The sequence below is a fragment of the Sorex araneus genome, chromosome 6, assembly GCF_027595985.1.
Source record: "Sorex araneus isolate mSorAra2 chromosome 6, mSorAra2.pri, whole genome shotgun sequence".
NCBI classification, from domain to species: domain Eukaryota; kingdom Metazoa; phylum Chordata; class Mammalia; order Eulipotyphla; family Soricidae; genus Sorex; species Sorex araneus.
In genome coordinates, this window is record NC_073307.1 from 157,403,586 (window position 1) to 157,422,594 (window position 19,009).

At 37.8% G+C, this 19,009-nt stretch overlaps 1 protein-coding gene across 1 annotated transcript; it reads left to right on the top strand.

Annotated features, from left to right (window-relative positions):
- Positions 1-201: 201 nt before the first annotated feature.
- Positions 202-10,016, top strand: LOC129406053 (olfactory receptor 10AG1-like). Its single transcript, XM_055143800.1, has 3 exons — positions 202-244; positions 6,586-6,668; positions 9,018-10,016. The coding sequence occupies exons 1-3, from the start codon at positions 202-204 to the stop codon at positions 10,014-10,016; spliced, it is 1,125 nt and encodes a 374-aa protein (XP_054999775.1).
- The last annotated feature ends 8,993 nt before the right edge of the window (positions 10,017-19,009 follow it).

The following is a 19,009-nucleotide window of genomic DNA, read 5'->3' on the forward strand; positions in this document are numbered from 1 at the left end:
TGGACTGATATTGTAACTGTGTAATAAAATTATATTATTAAATATAGGGGTTCACATTTATATGAATATTTTTCAGATAAAATGAAAATACTGAGCGACTGGCAAGCAGAGCGATGTGCTAAGTGAAATCAATCAGTGAAAGAGTATTTCAGGAGCGCCCTGGGCTTCCCTCCCCTCCAGACTGCCGGCCGAGTGGCCGGCATGCCGACCCCAAGCGCCGCCGACGTTCTATCTTCAGGCAAAGGTCTGTGATGCTCCCTCGACCCGCCCTTCCGGACCCAGCCTGCTCCACGGCCCTGAGCACCCCGGCTTCCCTACCCTCTGGACTGCCGGCCAAGTGGCCAACACGCCATCCACAGTCGGGTTGTGGGAAAGGGGCGTGGCCAAATCGTCAAGGCGTGGCCTAAGGAAAGTGGGCGTGGCCTCATTACCAGCCAGCCACATCCTATCCAAGACTAACATCCTAGCTATTTGCAAGCAGTAGGAAAATAAAACACAAGACTTCACATAAGGATTGAAGGAAACATCTCAGTAGATCAGTTTCTACAACCAGCAAGTAAAAAGGCAACCACTATTAACTGAGCCGATCCACAATCCCTTTTCACAACAAAAGGAAACAGGGATACTCATCTTCAAGGGCCCTCTTTCATACCACCACAACAACATGAAGAAACAGCGAAAATCCCCATTGCAACCAGAGGACGATCAAAGCAGTCCGGAAACCTCAATGGGCGCCTCCTACAAACTTGACCTCTCTGAGAAAGAATTCAGAGTTGAAATCCTCAACATGTTCAATGAACTCAATGCAAACATGGACAACTTCAAGGAAGACCTGGAAGAAACAATACAACAGACAGCCGACAAAATACGGGAAGAAATGAGAGCAGAAATAAAAAAAACCTTCAAAATGAAATGAAGGATTCGGTACATGAAATCAAAAACTCTCTGGCTGCCCTCAACAATAGGATGACTGCAGCCGAAGACAGAATCAGTATGCTTGAAGATGAGCTGCAAGAGGCCTACAGGCAACAACAAACCATGGCTAGAGACCTCAAAATAGCTCTAGCCAGAATCAGAGTCCTAGGGGATGATTTCAAGTTGAACAATATTAGAATCATTGGACTACCAGAACCACAGGGAACCAACCCCAACGAAAAAGACACAGTCAAACAAATCATTGCGGAAAACTTCCCACAGCTGGACAATGCGGGCATCCAGATTCAAGGTGCCCGAAGAGTGCCAGCTAAAAGAGATCCTAATAGAAAAACCCCAAGACATATCATAGTTACAATGATGGACATCGTTCAGAGAGACACAATACTGCAAGCAGCAAGGTCCAAGAAGGAAATTGCATACAAAGGAGCACCCCTTAGACTCACAGCAGATCTATCAGAGGAAACCCTCCAAGCTCGAAGGCAATGGTGGGATATAGTGAAAAAACTCAATGAAATCAACGCTTCACCAAGAATACTTTATCCGGCTAAACTCTCATTCAAACTAGAAGGAATCATACACTACTTTGGGGATAAACAACAACTCAGGAACTTCATAGACTCAAAACCAAACATAAAAAAGCACTAAAGGGGCTATTGTAAGACAAAAACAACCCCTACGAGCACAACAAACCCTTACACAAAGATGGCACAAAATCCCATAACAATAATCTCCCTTAATGTCAATGGTCTGAATTCACCAATTAAGAGACGCAGACTGGCAAAATGGATTCAAAGACTCAACCCAACATTCTGCTTCCTGCAAGAAACACATCTGAATACCCAGAAAAAACACAGACTCAAAGTCAAAGGATGGAAAACAATCCTGCAAGCAAACAACTCCCTCAAGAAAGCTGGAGTGGCTTTACTAGTATCAGACAACATAGACTTCAGGTTGAAAAAGATTAGAAGGGATAGTGAAGGCCACTTTTTATTAGTCACGGGATGTGTACATCAGGAAGAAATCACACTCTTAAATGACTACGCACCCAATGAGGGACTAGCTAAATACTTACAACAGCTGCTAAGAGACCTTAAGAAGGACATTATGAGCAACACAATAGTAATTGGAGACTTTACACCGCACTATCTCCTCTGGACAGATCAAGAATATTAAAACCCACCAAGGAAATACTGGCTCTGAAGGAAGAAATAGAAGAGAGAGGGCTAAGAGATCTATACAGGGCTTTATATCCCCAATAAAAGGAATACACATTCTTTTCCAGTGCACATGGTACATTTTCCAGAATAGACTATGTGCTGGTCCACACAGCATACCTCAACAGAATTAACAAGATAGACATTGTACCAGCTATCTTTTCAGACCATGATGCACTGAAGATAAAACTTAATCGTGGACAGATGAAGAAAACCAAATCAAACACCTGGAAATTAAATAGCTCGAATTGAACAATGAGTGGGTCAGGAAGGAAATCAAGGAAGAAATCAAAAGGTACCTAGAAACAAATGAGAATGAAGACACAAGCTACCAGAACCTGTGGGACACAGCTAAAGGCGTGTAAGGGGAAAATTTATAGCTCTGCAAGCATATCTCAGGAAGGAAGAAAGGGCCCACATAAATAACTTGACTTCACAGCTCAAGACCTTAGAAAAGGACCAGCAAAAGGAGCCCAAACCAGGAAGAAAGAAACAGATAATAAAACTTAGAGCAGAAATTAACGACATGGAAACCCAAAAGACAATCCAGAAGATCAATGAAACCAAGAGCTGGTTCTTCGAGAAATAAACAAGATTGATAAACTACTAGCAAGACTCACAAAGAAAGAGAGAGAGAGAACCCTTATAAGCCGAATCAGAAATGAAAAGGGGGACATCACAACAGAAACCAATGAAATTCAAAAGATCATCAGAGACTACTTTGAAAATCTCTATGCAACAAAACAAGAGAACCTAGAAGAAATGGATAAATTCCTCGACTCCTATAATCTCCCAAGGCTGAACCAAGAAGACCTGGAGTACCTGAATAGTCCAATTAACATCAAGGAAATTGAAATGGTAATCAAAAGTCTTCCCAAAAACAAAAGCCCAGGTCCAGACGGATTCACTAGTGAGTTCTTCCAAACATTTAAAGAGGACCTTTTGCCAGTCCTTCTCAAGCTCTTCCAGGAAATTGAAGAAACAGAAACCCTCCCTAACAGTTTCTATGAGGCTCATATCTCCCTAATACCAAAAGCAAACAAAGATACCACAAAAAAAGAAACTACAGGCCAATATCCCTGATGAACACAGATGCGAAGATTCTCAACAAAATATTAGCAAATAGAATTCAACAACTCATCAAAAAGATCATACACCATGACCAAGTGGGATTCATCCCGGGGATGCAAGGATGGTTTAACATCCGGAAATCAATCAACATAATCCATCATATCAAAAAAAGAAAAGATAGAAATCATATAATCATATCAATAGATGCAGAGAAAGCATTTGACAAGATCCAGCATCAGTTTATAATGAAAACACTTGCCAAAATGGGTATAGAAGGGACCTTCCTCAATATAGTCAAAGCCATTTATCACAAGCCTATGGCAAGCATTGTCCTCAATGGGGAAAAACTAAGAGCCTTCCCTCTGAGAACAGGGTTGAGACAAGGATGCCCACTCTCTCCACTTCTATTCAATATAGTACTGGAAGTACTTGCAATAGCGATTAGGCAAGAAAAAGATATTAAGGGCATTCAGGTAGGAAAGGAAGAAATCAAGCTCTCACTATTCGCAGATGATATGATACTATACCTAGAGAACCCTAAAACCTCTACCAAGAAACTCCTAGAAACAATAGACTCGTATAGTAAAGTTGCAGGCTTTAAAATTGATACCCAAAAGTCCATTGCTTTCCTATACGCAAAATAATGAAAGACAAGTAAGTAACATGATAAAAAGCAATCCCGTTCACAATTGTGCCTCAAAAAATCAAGTACCTCAGAATCAGCTTAACTAAGAAAGTAAAGGACTTGTATAAAGAAAACTACCAAACGCTACTTCAGGAAATAAAACAGGACACGAGGAAATGAAAATATATCCCCTACTCATGGATTGGAAGAATTAAAATTGTAAAAATTGCAGTACTCCCCAAAACATTGTACAAATTCAATATGATCCCTACAAGGATACCCTTGACATTATTCATAGAAATGGAGCAAACACTTCTGAAATTCATATGGAAAAATAAGCCCCCTCGGATAGGTAATGCAGTCCTTGGGAAAAAGAAGATGGGAAGCATCACCTTGCCCAAACTCAAACTCTATTACAAAGCGGTAATATTTAAATCACCATGGTACTGTAACAAAGAGAGAGCTGCAGACCAATGGAACAGGGTTGAATATTCTGAAACACACCCCCAAATATATGATCATCTAATCTTTCATAAGGGAGCAAGACATGTGAATTGGAACAAGGAAAGCATGTTTAACAAATTGTGCTGGCAAAACTTGACAGCTACATGCAAAAAAGTGGACTTAGAACTTATAACTGAGACATAAACCTGAGAACTTTGTAATTTTCCACATGGTGATAAAATAAAAAAAAGAAATTTCTCTGGACTTAGTTACTAAAATACAGAAATTTAAAACGGCGCGGCCGCTATTGCGGACATGCAACCTCATATCTCTTCATTCTCAGCAATGGAAAACAAATTATCAAATGCTTCCTGTTCAGCAGAGCTAACTCTAGGGGGTGCGAAGGGAACTTCAAAAACTAATAGTGAGTTTTTTGTTGAAATATAAAATGTAAGCAAATGAAAGAGATACTAAAATGAAATTTAACAGCTACACAGGCTGGGCTAGAATAAGGGAGACGTACACTGTGATTTTTGGTGGTGGAATATGTGCACTGGTAAAGGGATGGGTGTTCGAACATTGTATAACTGATATTTAAGCCTGAAAACTTTGTAACTTTCCACATGGTGATTCAATAAAATAAATAAACTAATTAATAAATTAAGAATTGCAAATATATATATATATATCAGAACTGGGACATATGGAGGTGTTATTGGCGCCTGCTCGAGTAAATCTATGAACAATGGGATGACAGTGATACAGTGATACAGTGATGTTTGTTTCATGTTTGGAGGCCACAGAAGGCAATGTTCATGGGTTACTCCATAATATGCATTCAGAAATCATTCCTATTGGTATTTGGGGTCCAAGGGGGATGCCAGAAATCTAAGCTGGATCAGAGCCATGCAAGACAAGTCGTACAGGCTGCACTATTTCTCCAACCCCATATCTATGTTGTTGGGTTTTTTTTTGTTAATAACAGAAGTTGGGCTGGAATGATAAAAAAGTGGTAGGGCACTTGCCTTGCATGCAGCCAACCCAGGTTCGATTCCTCAACCCCTCTCAGACAGCCCTGCAAGCTACCAATAGTATCTCGCCCACATGGCAGAGCCTGGCAAGCTACCCATGGCATATTGGATATGCCAAAAACAGTAACTAGTCTCACAATGGACATTACTGGTGCCCACTTGAGCAAATAAATGAACAATGGAATGACAGTGACAATAACAGAAGAATGCATTTTCTATTAGATTATAATCAATAATCTCAGAGCAGTCACAAAAAGCATGAGGTGGTAGAGTATTTACTTGTAACTTGATGATGGCTATTTAGAATTTTAAGCTTTCACAATTGAGGAGATATTCCTGATAAAAGTTGAGAAACAAGCAGATATAAAGTAATACTTCTGGAAATAGTTGTTTGCACTTTTTCTTGAAACATATCATCTTGTGACTATATTTGTTATTAAGAGTTATGCTTGGAAATTTTCCAATTGTTTTTACTTTGTGAAAATAGAACAGATTGAGGGAGTCTTCCTCTTTATTTCTATTGCCAGCCCACTTCCTGGATTGAGGGAGCATCTAAATTAAATATGTTAATTTATAAAGATTGATAACTCAATGAGAAGATGAAGTAAGGCTCTCAGATATCACTGTATCACTGTATCACTGACATCCCGTTGCTCATCGATTTTCTCAAGCGGGCACCAGTAATGTCTCCATTGTGAGACTTGTTACTGTTTTTGGCATATCAAATACACAATGGGTAGCTTGCCAGCCTCTGCCATTGCAGGCGAGATACTCTTGGTAGCTTGCCAGGCTCTCTGAAAGGGGCAGAGGAATGGAACCCGGGTCGTCTTTCTGCAAGGCAAACAGCCTACCCGCTCTACTGTACTCCAGCCCACTCTCAGATATAGGTGCTATTATAAATCATGGGAAAGTATGTCTCTTTAATTTTAATGTTGAATACTTGTGTCTTTTTAAAAGTTTTCATCATAGCTGATATGGTATTTCTTGTTTTTAATTGCTTCTATTTTTTAATGATTAACCAAAAATATAGCTGGCAATTTTAGTAAGATTATGATCAGGGATGCTCGTAATTATACCAAATCCCTGAGTGATAATCAGTCTGGCTCAGGTAAACCGTTAACTAAGGAGTTGCCTGGGGAAAAGAGAGGATTCCCAAGGTAAAGTCCAATTTCTACTTTAAAAACAAGGTTTGAAATGTTTAATGTCAGTAGGACTTTATTTAAAAGGTTTTTAGTTTCTGCTTCTAATAAATATCCTCTTTTAGGAGAAAATACATTTCATTCTCTCATTTTTTTGGTTTTTACTCAATTAATGAAGGAAAATTATACTTGTCCCCAGTCCTATCAGGTAAGCATGAATTCTTCCTGTCCAGATAAAGTTTATTTAACAAACATATTTTACCATCAGGAAAACACAGCCATTTGCTAAAAATTGTAAAGGAATGAATTTTGTTTTATTCTTATATTTGAAACATACTTTAGGAAAGAGAACTTCCAAAAGTTTCCAACGTGTAAAGAAACCAGCAGCTAATTTACGAGTTGAAGAAGTTTATCAATTTTTTTAAATTGTGATTGCTGATTAAAAGCAAAGGCATGTTTGGACGCAAATTTGTGCTAGTGAGATCTTATTTGAGATTGCCTTTACATTTACTATTGAATAGTCAACTGAATATTTATATACTTGCTCTCCATTTAATAAAAATGGTCAAGGTGTAAAGAAGGATTGCAACAGATATATATTAAATGTTAGATACATGTTCATACATATATTGTACTATCATTGCTATTTTTGGGAGGGGGCTATATTATGTTCTTTAATTTGTTTGCTTTTCCCATGAATATCCATATAGTGTAAGAAATGTTGTAGGAAAGACATAAGAGAATGAGAAATGAGTTTACACACAAAGGAAGACCAGTACAAAAAAAAAGCCAGTTTCTGAGAATAATGGTTAGCTGATTAAATGTGGGATTACAAAGCATAGAAGTTTACACAGGTGTACTAATGCATAGAAAAATAGAAGTTAACTATGACCAAATGTTCTTTTATATATTGAATTATTCAGCAGCATAAAATATGTTGACGGTGTAGCAAAACAGCAGTACTTGTTGTCTATATAATACAGTATTTGATATGACACACTTTAAGATGTCTTTTAAAATCAAGTATTTGCCACTAACTGACAATCTTAGATACTGGTTTGCATTTTATCATTCAGAATCATCAAACACTTTTTTGAAAACTGTAAAATCAGAGAAGTATTTTAAAAATTATTTTAACTGTTTAGATTTTAAGAGTTTAATATGCACACTGGAATACTATAGATAGTTATAAAGTACTATATAAACTTAATTTATTGGTCACAAGATTCTCAGTATGCCAAAGTTTTGCTGGGTTGCTGTTCCTGTCCTGCTTATGTTGAGAATTTTATTGCTGGAAGCCAAATTTTGTCCACAGTGAACATACTTAGACTATAGTTACCGTTTTTCGTCTTTGCACCAAGTGCTGTTGGTTTTCCATTAATGATCAATATATAAGTTATGTAGCCTGTACTGAAAATAGGTATATGATCGTTCTGAAAGAAAATTAAAAAATGTTAAATTCCTAAAAGTACAGCAGCAATAGGACAAGAGAAAAAGTATAGGAGAAAAAAATTTGGGGTACTTTATATATATATATATATATGTGTGTGTGTGTGTGTGTGTGTGTGTGTGTACATGTATATATATTTGGAAAAGAAAGAGGGGTGGTAATTTTTATTGAGAAATAGAGAAAGGAAAGATTTTACAAAAAGATTAATTTGAAGTAAAAATGATTCTAAATATTATTTACTATTACAGAGAAACAATTAATATGGCTCACATTCAATTTAATTAAACATAAGCAGTCACATATCTCTGCTCAAGGGCAGAACACCTGTGGGAAGAAAACACTGGGTGCATAAAAGTAGATGTCTACAGTATAAAAGCAATAAGTGAATATGTGCATTTACATAGAAACCACTAGAAACCAGTCATGACTGTGTCATGACTGTGTCTCACTCATTGGCTGAGTATGAATAAGTTTTAGAAAAGAGCCCACATGTGTAGAATTGCTTTTGTGAAAGTAAATAAATGGATGAACCTGCCTCTTACTCGCCAGGGCTGTTGATGAGAAGGTTGTTACAGAGATACTTTCCACCCACAACCAATCAAGTACAACATTATGACCACTGATACAACATTGGACATCCAGAGATATTACATTGAAAGACAGTTTGAAATTAATTCATATATGATCTTTAATTTTCACTAATTTATAATTAAATGGTTAAAATAAGCAGAACTTCAAAGAGAAACCAATTTTCAAAAGCACTTCATGATAGTTTTTATTTAAAAACTGACTGCAGGTCTGTAAACATTTAAATTCTATATAAGTAGAAGAATTAAATTTGACTTTGAACTAAGAATTTACCGAAATAAGTAAAATGTATAAATGAACAAAACTTGATATTAAAATATTTAAACGTTTGATAAACCACAAACTTTTGTGTAAACACTTCATATTCAACAAATAGGACAACAAATATGTAAAATTCTTGACAGGATTTTCTTGTTGCTTTTAATATTAATGAAAATGTAAGCATAATACTTTAAAAATTTATATGAATCTTAAGTGTTGTATAAAAGAATAGTAAATATTGTGTGCTATTCTAAGTAGTTAAAATCCTGGAAAGTGAATTTGACTTGTTTTCTGATTAACTCTTTCCTAGATTTGAACTATGAAGAGATGAAGGCAGAGGGCAACACTTCCACGGTGACAGAATTTGTCTTCCAGGGATTTTCTGATCTTCCAAACCTCCAAGTATTATTATTTGGCCTTTTCATCATCAATTACATGATTGTCTTACTTGGAAATGGCCTCATAATAATCATAACCAAGTTTGACCCTGCACTACGGAAACCTATGTATTTTTTCCTGGGCAATTTTTCTTCATTAGAAATCTTCTATGTGACAGTCACTCTCCCCAGGATGCTGAAGGACCTGTTGACAAAGAGTCGAGGCATTTCGAGAGTGGAGTGTGCCATTCAAGTATATTTTTTCGCGTCACTGGGAGACACGGAGTGTTTGCTCCTGGCTGTGATGTCCTATGACCGCTACGTGGCCATTTGTAACCCTTTGCACTACCCTCTTGTCATGAACCACAAAGTATGTGTCCTGTTAGCCCTTGGCTCCTGGACCGTAGTAATCCCATTTCAGGTGTGGCAAACATGTCAGATTTTCTCTCTGCACTTCTGCAAGTCAAAGGAAATTAAGCATTACTTCTGTGACATCCTCCCTGTTCTCAAGCTGGCCTGTGGAAACACGTCTCTCCAGGAGGTGACTCTCTATATAGGAACTCTGCTCTTTGTGGTCACCCCTTTCATGCTGATCCTTGCCTCCTACAGCAAAATCATTAGCACCATTCTGAGGCTGCCAACAGCCACAGGCAGGGCCAAAGCTTTCTCCACATGTTCTTCCCATTTGATAGTTGTTCTTTTATTCTTTGGATCCGCTACTATCACCTACCTACAGCCAAAGTCTATGCAGTCTCCAGGTACTGATAAACTGCTGTCTCTTCTCTATACCACCGTGACGCCAATGTTTAATCCTCTGATATACAGCCTCCGGAACAAGGAGGTGATTGCAGCGCTGAGAAAATTATTTCTGAGAAAGTAATATCATGGGGGCAGTAGTAGCTATTAATTCTGATTCTCATGCAATAAGGCAACAAACACTGCCTCTTAGGAAAGACAATGATTTTACCTTGTGGTTTACAAGGTGGGATTGTGGGTCACACCCTGCTTGGGGAACAATTGCAATACCAGGAATTGTATTGGGAGATAGCTGCTCCCCTGTGCTGTCTCTCTGGTCTACACTCAAATACTTTAATTCGATTATTGACTCTGCTCATTATAGTCCACATTTTGGAACCAGTTTTTAATGCTCCATCTCTCCCAAATAATCTTGATTGATCTATATATTAATAATATGGTTCTCATCACTGTCACTGTCATCTCATTGATTTGCTTGAGCGGGTTCTCACTGATTTGCTCGAGCGGGCACCAGTAAAGTGTCCATCGTGAAACTTGTTTGTTACTGTTTTTAGGCATTTTGAATGCACCACGGGTAGCTTGCCAGGCTCTGCAGTGCAGGCGAGATACTCTCAGTAGCTTTTTGGGCTCTCGGAGAGGGGCAAATGAATCGAACACAGGATGGTAGCAATCAAGGCGAATGCCCTACTGCTGTGCTATAGCTCCAGCCCACGGTTCTCATATTTCTTAAAAACTGAAAAATAAGACAATCTGTTATGGCATACTGGGTATTAATGTAGATAACAAATTCAATCATTTACTAAAGATTATTCTAGTGTTTTCTATAGCAGAGACTGTCAGTCTTATTAAACAATGTCTGTTGAGAAGGTGATTACAATTATTGATGGGTAAATTTGTATTGCATCCCATAGCCATGCAACTATGGCAATTATAGAGATTCAATTCATTTGTGTGGGGGTCAATGTCATGGCTGAAGTGAAAGAGTACATGCTATGTATTTACCAATTTCTGGGTTCTATTTTGAGCACCACATGCCATAAGTTATGTATGTATGGATCCCATGACAATAAAAATATAGGATAATAAGATGCATATTGGGAGCATAATCATTTCATCTATTATTCTCCTATATTGGTAACATCCACTAGAAAAATTAGTAAATCTTGTGTTTCATAGTAATATTTTTCCTAACGGACTTTTGCTAAAGCAAATGATAGAATACAAAATTTCTGCCTTTTTTCAGCAGTTGAATCGGTATAGTTTTCATGTGGTAATTAAGATTTGTGTCTCCAAATTGATAGTCTTTGATTGTTTACGTTATTTTCTTAAGAGATCTCCAAACCCTAATCCCAATTTGGATGTATTCTTTTTCATCATTATTATTAATTTTTTATTGAATCACCATGTGGAAAGTTAGAAAGTTCTCAGGCTTATGTCTTAGTTATACAATATTGAAACACCCATCATTTTACCAGTGCCCATATTCCACCAACAAAAACCCCAGTATACCTCCCGCCCCCACCACAGCACCCCCTCAACTGCATAACTGATGAATTTCACTTCATTTTCTCTTTACCTTGATTACATTCCATATTTCAACACAAAACTTACTATTGTTGTTGGAGTTTCCCCGGAAGAAAGACAGCCTTACTAACAAGGATGCACTTGATAATTGGTTTTCCATTGCTGCTCTAAGTACATAACTCTTTTTTCTTTTCTTTTTCCTTTTCCTTTTATTTTTCCTCATCCCCCTTCCCGCGCCTCATAGTATGGTGGACGCCATGCCGCATTTCTCCCCAAAAATGGGAATCAACCAGGGATGAAGGATATTTCCTATTACCGGCTAGCATGGGGCTGTTGCTTAGTTTACAGTCTAGAGAATTGCGCGCTAATTTGATTACCTTCAATATTTCAACAAAAAACTCACTGTTATTATTTGCAGTTTCCCCCCAAAGTCAGACATGCTAAAAAGAAACCTTTTCACATTGCTGACAAATAAGCGACGTTAAGTCGAGACACATGGTTTTGGATTTCGGTATAAAGTCCAGGGAAACGTGCCAGAGCTGGCATATCTCATCTCACAGTCCCAGTGCATTGCTGTAAGAAGCTGCTCTGGATGACTAAATGTGTTAGAAGGTCTCTTGAATCAAAGTCTTTAAGCGCAGAGGGTCCGTTTCACTCTCAGCAGCTCCGGACTTATCTGGGCCCAGAGGCGTGCCGGTTACACCTGCTTCCCATGATTCCTAGGAGCCCCAAAGTGTAAAAATCATATAACTCTGGGTTAGGAGTCTTAGAAGATGGTTCCCACCACGTGGACGTTGCTGCCGCCGCCATTTTCCATGCAGAAAGACAGGTTGGAGAGGAAAGAATATGGATGCATTCTTAAACATAAAATATCTTTGCAATTATAAGAAAATTCTAGAAGTTACCTTCAGGATTACATGAGTTCACATCTCTGCACTCACGCCTTTAACCCTTTAGAAGGTCTTTGAAGAAATGAAACTGCTCAATTGGTATTATCGAAAGATTGTCATCTATCCACAAAAATCACAAACAGCTGCATGCCCCCAGTTTCAGCTTCTTAAAACAATAATTTGCATAAATCTATTTAAGGTTTTGGGGGGATCGATAGTACAGTGTGTAGGGATGTTGTTCTGCCTGAGGCAAACCAAATTTGAACACAGTAGCATATATGGTCCCCTGAGTGTTATCAAGTAGTGATTGCTGACTGTAGAGCCAGAAATAACCTCTGTGCATTACTTGGCCCCGTTTCCTTTACACTAAGGCAATAAAATATGTGCATAGTATCGAAGTAGTTGGTTTTATTTTTTGACAGTTTTGGAATTTTAAAGTTTTCCTTCTATGAATGCATAGAAGATGTTTTTCTCCTGTTTTATCGAGATGGTTACACTTTTCTTTATTACCTTGTACACACACTATCAAGTAGCATGATGGGATCCTATGATTTCAATATGCATTTAATTTAGGGGAGTAATTCTGCATCTATTCATTTCATCTTTAGTTTTAATTACTATAAGTATTATATAAAAATGTTTCCCATTAGATTCTGTCCTAATGATAATTTGGTTGTTAGGACAGCGATCCTGATGTTTGTTACTGTTGCTTGAGAGAGAGAGAGAGAGAGAGAGCAGCGGTTCTTAGTTCTTTTTTTTTCCTATTCCATAAAGCTTCAATGATATCTCATAAAGAGAATAATCTCGAGTTCAGATACATGATTTTTTTTCCTGGTATTGTGATCATATTTGATATAACTAAGAAATTACTCCTGATCATGCTTAGGGACCTGTCCTGTGTGGCTAGAGGTACCATATGGGATACTGGAGATTAAACGGAGTTGACCATGTGTAATGTTTATACTTACATGCTATAATCTCTTACCAGGCCCCAGATATCTGACTTTCAATGCCATCTTTACCCAAAGGCTGAACTGACCTCTTAGCTACCTTTTCATTCACTGTCACTGTATCACTGTCATCTCATTGTTCATGGATTTGCTTGAGCGGGCACCAGTAATGTCTCTATTCATCCTAGCCCTGAGATTTTAGCAGCCTCTCTTTCCTTGTCCTTCCCAATGGTGCTGCATTGGAGGCTATTTCAGGGTTAAGGGGATCAGATACATCATTATTACTGTTTTTTGCATATTGAATACACCACGGGAGCTTGCCAGGCTCTGCCATGCTGGCTCTGATTCAAAATTGGAAAATCTGCTTAGAAGGGAGTCTGATTGAAGTACATTGACTGATTCAGATTTTAGGAACAGAGATTTCATGTGGAAAATCTAATGGAAACTAGGTAATGAAAGTGTGCAAATTCGATGATTCTTTATGCTATTCTTCAACATTCCTTTTCAAATGCTTTTAAATCCCATGCGTTGAAGTCCATGGAGAGGATGAACAGAACTACTTGCAGGTAGAGCAATAGCTATCTTGCCAAGGCAAGAAACAACAACTCAGAGAATTTCAAAAGGACACATTACATTAGAAATCCCTGAGGAAGTGACAACATTTTTCAAAATACCTTCTTGTTTAAAAGGAATATGCTGCAATCAAGGTGACTTTAATAATACAAGTGACTACAATAAACAAAGTATTTAAACTCAAATAATGAGATACATAGCATCATATCTACAAGAAAGGTAAATATGAATTTATATTGTTCATTGTATTTTTAGATTAAAACAGTAGTTATTTGACATTCAATAATTTCAAATAAAAATCGTAATTTATTTCTTGGTTTACTGCCTGGAAGCATAGTTAATTTAAAAGGCTATAATATACAGAGGTCATGGTAAGTATATGTTTAGTAAAGCAAATTTATAAATTCATCATAATATTAAAATTGTTTTGGCGTGCGGGCACTCATAGATCATAATATTAATTCACTTTGGAATATTAAACACTATTTAACTAATGCATTTTTCAGTATAGTAAACAAAGTATATTTTAGTTTTAGCTATTTTAATATTTTTATATAACACAATAAGTAATATATTTTTAAACTTTTCAAAAATGGACTTCAAGTAGTAACATCTAAAAATGAATGTAAAGCTTATGGAAACCCAAAGGACATTTATTTCAGAGAAAAAATGTTTGTGAAAAACTGTGAAAAATTTCAATATTATTTTCTATACCAAGTTCTCTTTAATTTGCTAGATTTTAGCAAATATATTTAAATATTTCACTCATTGTTTACGGAAAAATATTTAAATTTAAAATAAGAGGCTGGAGTGATAGCACAGCGGGTAGGGCGTTTGCCTTGCACGCGGCCAACCCAGGTTCGATTCCCAGCATCCCATATGGTCTCCTGAGCGCCGCCAAGGGTGACTCCTGAGTGTAAAGCCAGGAGTAACCCCTGTGCATCGCCCGGTGTGACCCAAAAAGCAAAAAAAATAAAAATAAAAATAAAATAAAAAATAAATTTAAAATAAAATTAGATTTTGCATTGTTTTTCTTTTTGAGATTAGTAAGAATTTGAACATTAAAGAAAAACATGATTTGTCTAGAACATGGAAATAAATCTTTGTTTTCTCCTCACTTAATCTCATTTGAGAAATGTAAAGCTGTTGGCATTACATTATATGTAGAAATATTTATAATTTTCTATATTGATTCTGTTCCATTGTACAAGAAGGGAGACATCCATGAATCAGCAACTACCACCCAAACTGCCTGTTATCCATCGTCTACAAGTTCTTCACTCGAGGTATCCTGAATAGAATAGGCAGAACACTAGACAAAGGACAACCAGGTGAGCAAGCCAGGTTCCGAAAAGGATTCAGCACAATCAACCATATCCAGTGGTAACCAAACACATCAAAGTTTCACAACAGTTCAAGATGCCGCTCTGTCTAATGTTCATAGATTTAAAGAAGGCCTTTGATTCTGTTGAGACTGAAGCAGTCACCAAAGCCCTAGCCAAACAGGGTGTTCAAACTCAGTACATCAAGATCCTCTGTGAGCTGTATTATGGATGCACCACCAGGATCTCACCATTCTAGAAGAAAGTGATCATTGATATAAAGAGTGGGGTTCAGGAGGGTGACACCATTTCCCTGAAACTCTTCAATGCAACCTCAAGAACGCCATGTGAAGACTTGAATGGGAAGGAATGGGAGTGAAGATATATAGTTGGCAACTAAAGCAGCTCCCCTTCACTGATGGCCTTGTTCTCATAACACCAAACATTAGCCAAGTGGGACAAATGCTGGCCGACTTATTCTGCGAGTGTGAAAGGAAAGGTTGGACTGCAGCTGAATCTCAGCAAAACGATGCTTATGAAAAACAAACTATTCCCTTATGTTCCATTTACTCCCAATGGAACGAATATCTCCGAAAGCAGCAGCTATGTGTACCTGGGTCAAGAACTCAACATGAGGAATGACTTGGCTCCAGAATTGCACAGGAGGAAGAGAGCAGTTTGTAATGCTTTAGAGAGCATCGAAGAAGTGGTGAAGAGGACAAAGAATGTATGGCTTTGGGCACATCTTTTCGACTCCACCATTCTTTCTGCACTAACATATGCCTCAGAGATGTGGTCCCTATGGAAACAGGATGAGAATGCTACTCGGGTATTCCAAGGAGGATTGGAAAGAGCTATGATAGGAGTATCATATTTCACTCAAGTGAGAGAAGGAATCCTGAGTTTCAACCCCCATTGTCGGTCAAAAATCAGGGACTCTGTCTCGTTTGCCAAGGCATCGAAAATCAGATGGGCAGGACACACAATGCGATTCAGAGAGGAGTGCAGGACTATAGCCATTACTCACTAAATTCCACGGGACGTCTAAAGACTTCGTGGCCTACCACCAACGAGATTGTCAGACCTCTTCGTCAAAAACCCTGGTTTGAGTAGCTTCTTGTTCCCAGAGCGAGCAGATATAACTGAGCTACAAGAGCATGAAACAGGGACAAATGGAGACGTTACTGGCTCCTGCTTGAGCATCGAGGATCAATGGTATTACAAGTCATAAAAGTGATATTGATTCCAAGTAGATAAATGTTTATTGTTCTTTTTCTCACAGTTTGGCATTAGACAAATAATAAAATAAATTCAGGTTTATAGGCCATATTCAAGGATCATAAGGAGGTACGAACTTGGTGGGATGGGAAAAAAAAGAAAAGAGGTATGAACTTGAAACAGCAGGACATGTGGGCAGTCTCGGGCGAGGGCGATACTGGGGTGAGCTCCAACAAGATGTGACCCAGGTGGCCACACATTTGTGCGGCCGCTCTGATGCTGGAGGACCACGATCTGGAGACCAGCTAGACTACTTTTGGTACCAGCAACTGCTTTCAGCAATGTCTCTAGACTGTGAACTAAGCCATAGCCCCATGCTGCCCCAGGAAGGGAAATGATGCAATTTCTAACATAAATCTCCCTGGACTTCATTACTAAAATACTAAAATACAGAATCCTAAATCACGTGGCCACTATCACGCTGCGCGATTTCATATCTCTTTATTCTCAGCAATGGAAAACTAATTATCAAATGCTTCCTTGTCAACAAGGCTTCTTTTTGAGGGGGGAAACTCAAACAACAATAGTGAGTTTTTGTGTTGAAATATGGAATGTAATCAAGGTAAAAAAATGCAGTGAAATTTATCACCTACACAGGCTGGGGTGGGGAGGAGAGGGGGAGATATACTGGTGTTTTTGGTGGTGGAATATGGGCACTGGTGAAGGGACGGGTGTTCAATATTGTACAACTGAGACATAAGCCTGAAAATATTGTAACTATCCACATGGTGATTCAATAAAATTAATAAATCACAAAAAAAATAAATAAAACAGCTTTATAAATGGGTTTCTATTAAATTAGTCCTAATGTTCAGTGAACTGCAAAGAGATGTGTCTATTTTTCACTGGGATCACAGCATAAACATTATGATGTAAATAAGTGCACTAGTAGATGGAGAATTTGTGTGTAAAATTTGGGATCTTTATATCCTCTGATGGCCGATATAATAGGGGATTTCACCAAACTTCTATTAACAATGAAATGCAAAGAAACGAATAGACTAACATTACTTACTTAACAAGAGTAAAAATCTGAAAAATAAATTTAGGTTTTAATAACAAAATAGCTTTTAGAGAATTTTTGTGTCACTTGAAATTTCTGAGAATCTGTACTTTTAGTGCCCCACACAAAAACTTTATTTTAGTCATCTATGGGTAAAATATTACATTTGGTTAATTTCCCAATATTAATTGTATATTAAGAAAATATACTATCAAAGAACATTGAGAGATAACAAAATGAAGTGTTGAAAATGACAGTGGACAAACTATCATTCAGCTGTATTAAACTGTGATGGAGAAAATGCTAATATGAAATGATATGAAATATCAAACGATAACATGGATCAATAGGGAGATTAAGTTCGTTTTTTAGAAAATGTATTGTTGTAATGACTCCTGTTCTTCCAATGTCATTGCTGAGAATGTTAGTGCTTGTTTTGTCTCAACTGTATTCATCAAGTGTAAATGAAGAATCTTAAAGGAGATAAAGGGGGATGAGAAAAGGGGAATAATCCAGGGGATCTAAAGTGATAACATGAAAATACAAATGCAGTACCAACTTTTGAAATAGAAAAGTATTGGATCTATTCGAAAATTCACGTGAGAAGTTCTGCTCAGCTTTAAGAATAGGGGCTAGAGATAAAGTACATCAGGTAGGCCAATTTCCTTTCACTTCATCCACATTTTCTTGATCCCCTTTCTTCCACATAGTTTTTTGAGCACTGCCAGAATACTTTCTTACTCAAAACCAGAAATAATCCTGAGCATTTCCAGATGTAGACCCCAAAGCAAATATATTAAAATAAAATAAACTTATAAATAGGCGGTGTTTGGGCTGGAGTGATAGCACATTGGGTAGGCGTTTGCCTTGCAAGGAACTGACCCAGGTTCGATTACAATATCCCATATGTTCCCCTGAGCACATCCAGGTAAAATTCCTGAGAGAACAGCCAGGAGTAACCCCTGTGGATACCTGGGTGTGACCCACAAAGAAAAAAAAAAAGAAAAAGAGAGAGCCAGTGCTTAGGGAAGTCATGGAAAAGCATCCACACTTTCTTTTCCTTTTACAGATGAAGCCCAAAGAAATACCGCCCCAAGAAAATCTCACAAAATGGATGGAGTTTATTCTCTTCGACTTTGCTGATGTTCACCAGCTCCAGTGTTTTTTGTGTAGTTTACTCTTAGCCATTCATCTCTGCATCCTGTTGGGTAATGGCACCATATTTCTCATAAGAAAAGTGGGTCCTGCTCTGCAGACTCCCGTGGACTTTTTTCCTTGGTTACTTTTCATTCTTGGAAATGTGCTATGTATCTGTTACTATCTCCAGAATGCTCACAGTCTCTGGACTCAAAAGAGAACCATTTCCATATTTGCCCGTGTTACACAAATGTGCTTTGTTCTAATACTTGGAGGCACTGAGTGTATCCTCCTGGCATTGAAGTCCCATGACCACAACATTGCCATTTGTAGCCCTCTGTACTACCCTTTCGTCATGAACCACAAGACATGTGTCCACTAGCTATTGGCTCCTGGATCGGTGGAATCCCAATCCAGATAGGCCAAATCTGTTAACATTT

What these genes read in the sequence shown, in the direction of transcription:
- LOC129406053 (XM_055143800.1), top strand. Translation starts at nt 202, where the DNA reads ATGCCGACCCCAAGCGCCGCCGACGTTCTATCTTCAGGCAAAG. An exon ending in CGTTCTATCTTCAGGCAAAG is followed by an intron (nt 245 to 6,585) that starts GTCTGTGATGCT and finishes ATCCTCTTTTAG; the next exon opens with GAGAAAATACATTTCATTCT. An exon ending in CTTGTCCCCAGTCCTATCAG is followed by an intron (nt 6,669 to 9,017) that starts GTAAGCATGAAT and finishes TATTCTAAGTAG; the next exon opens with TTAAAATCCTGGAAAGTGAA.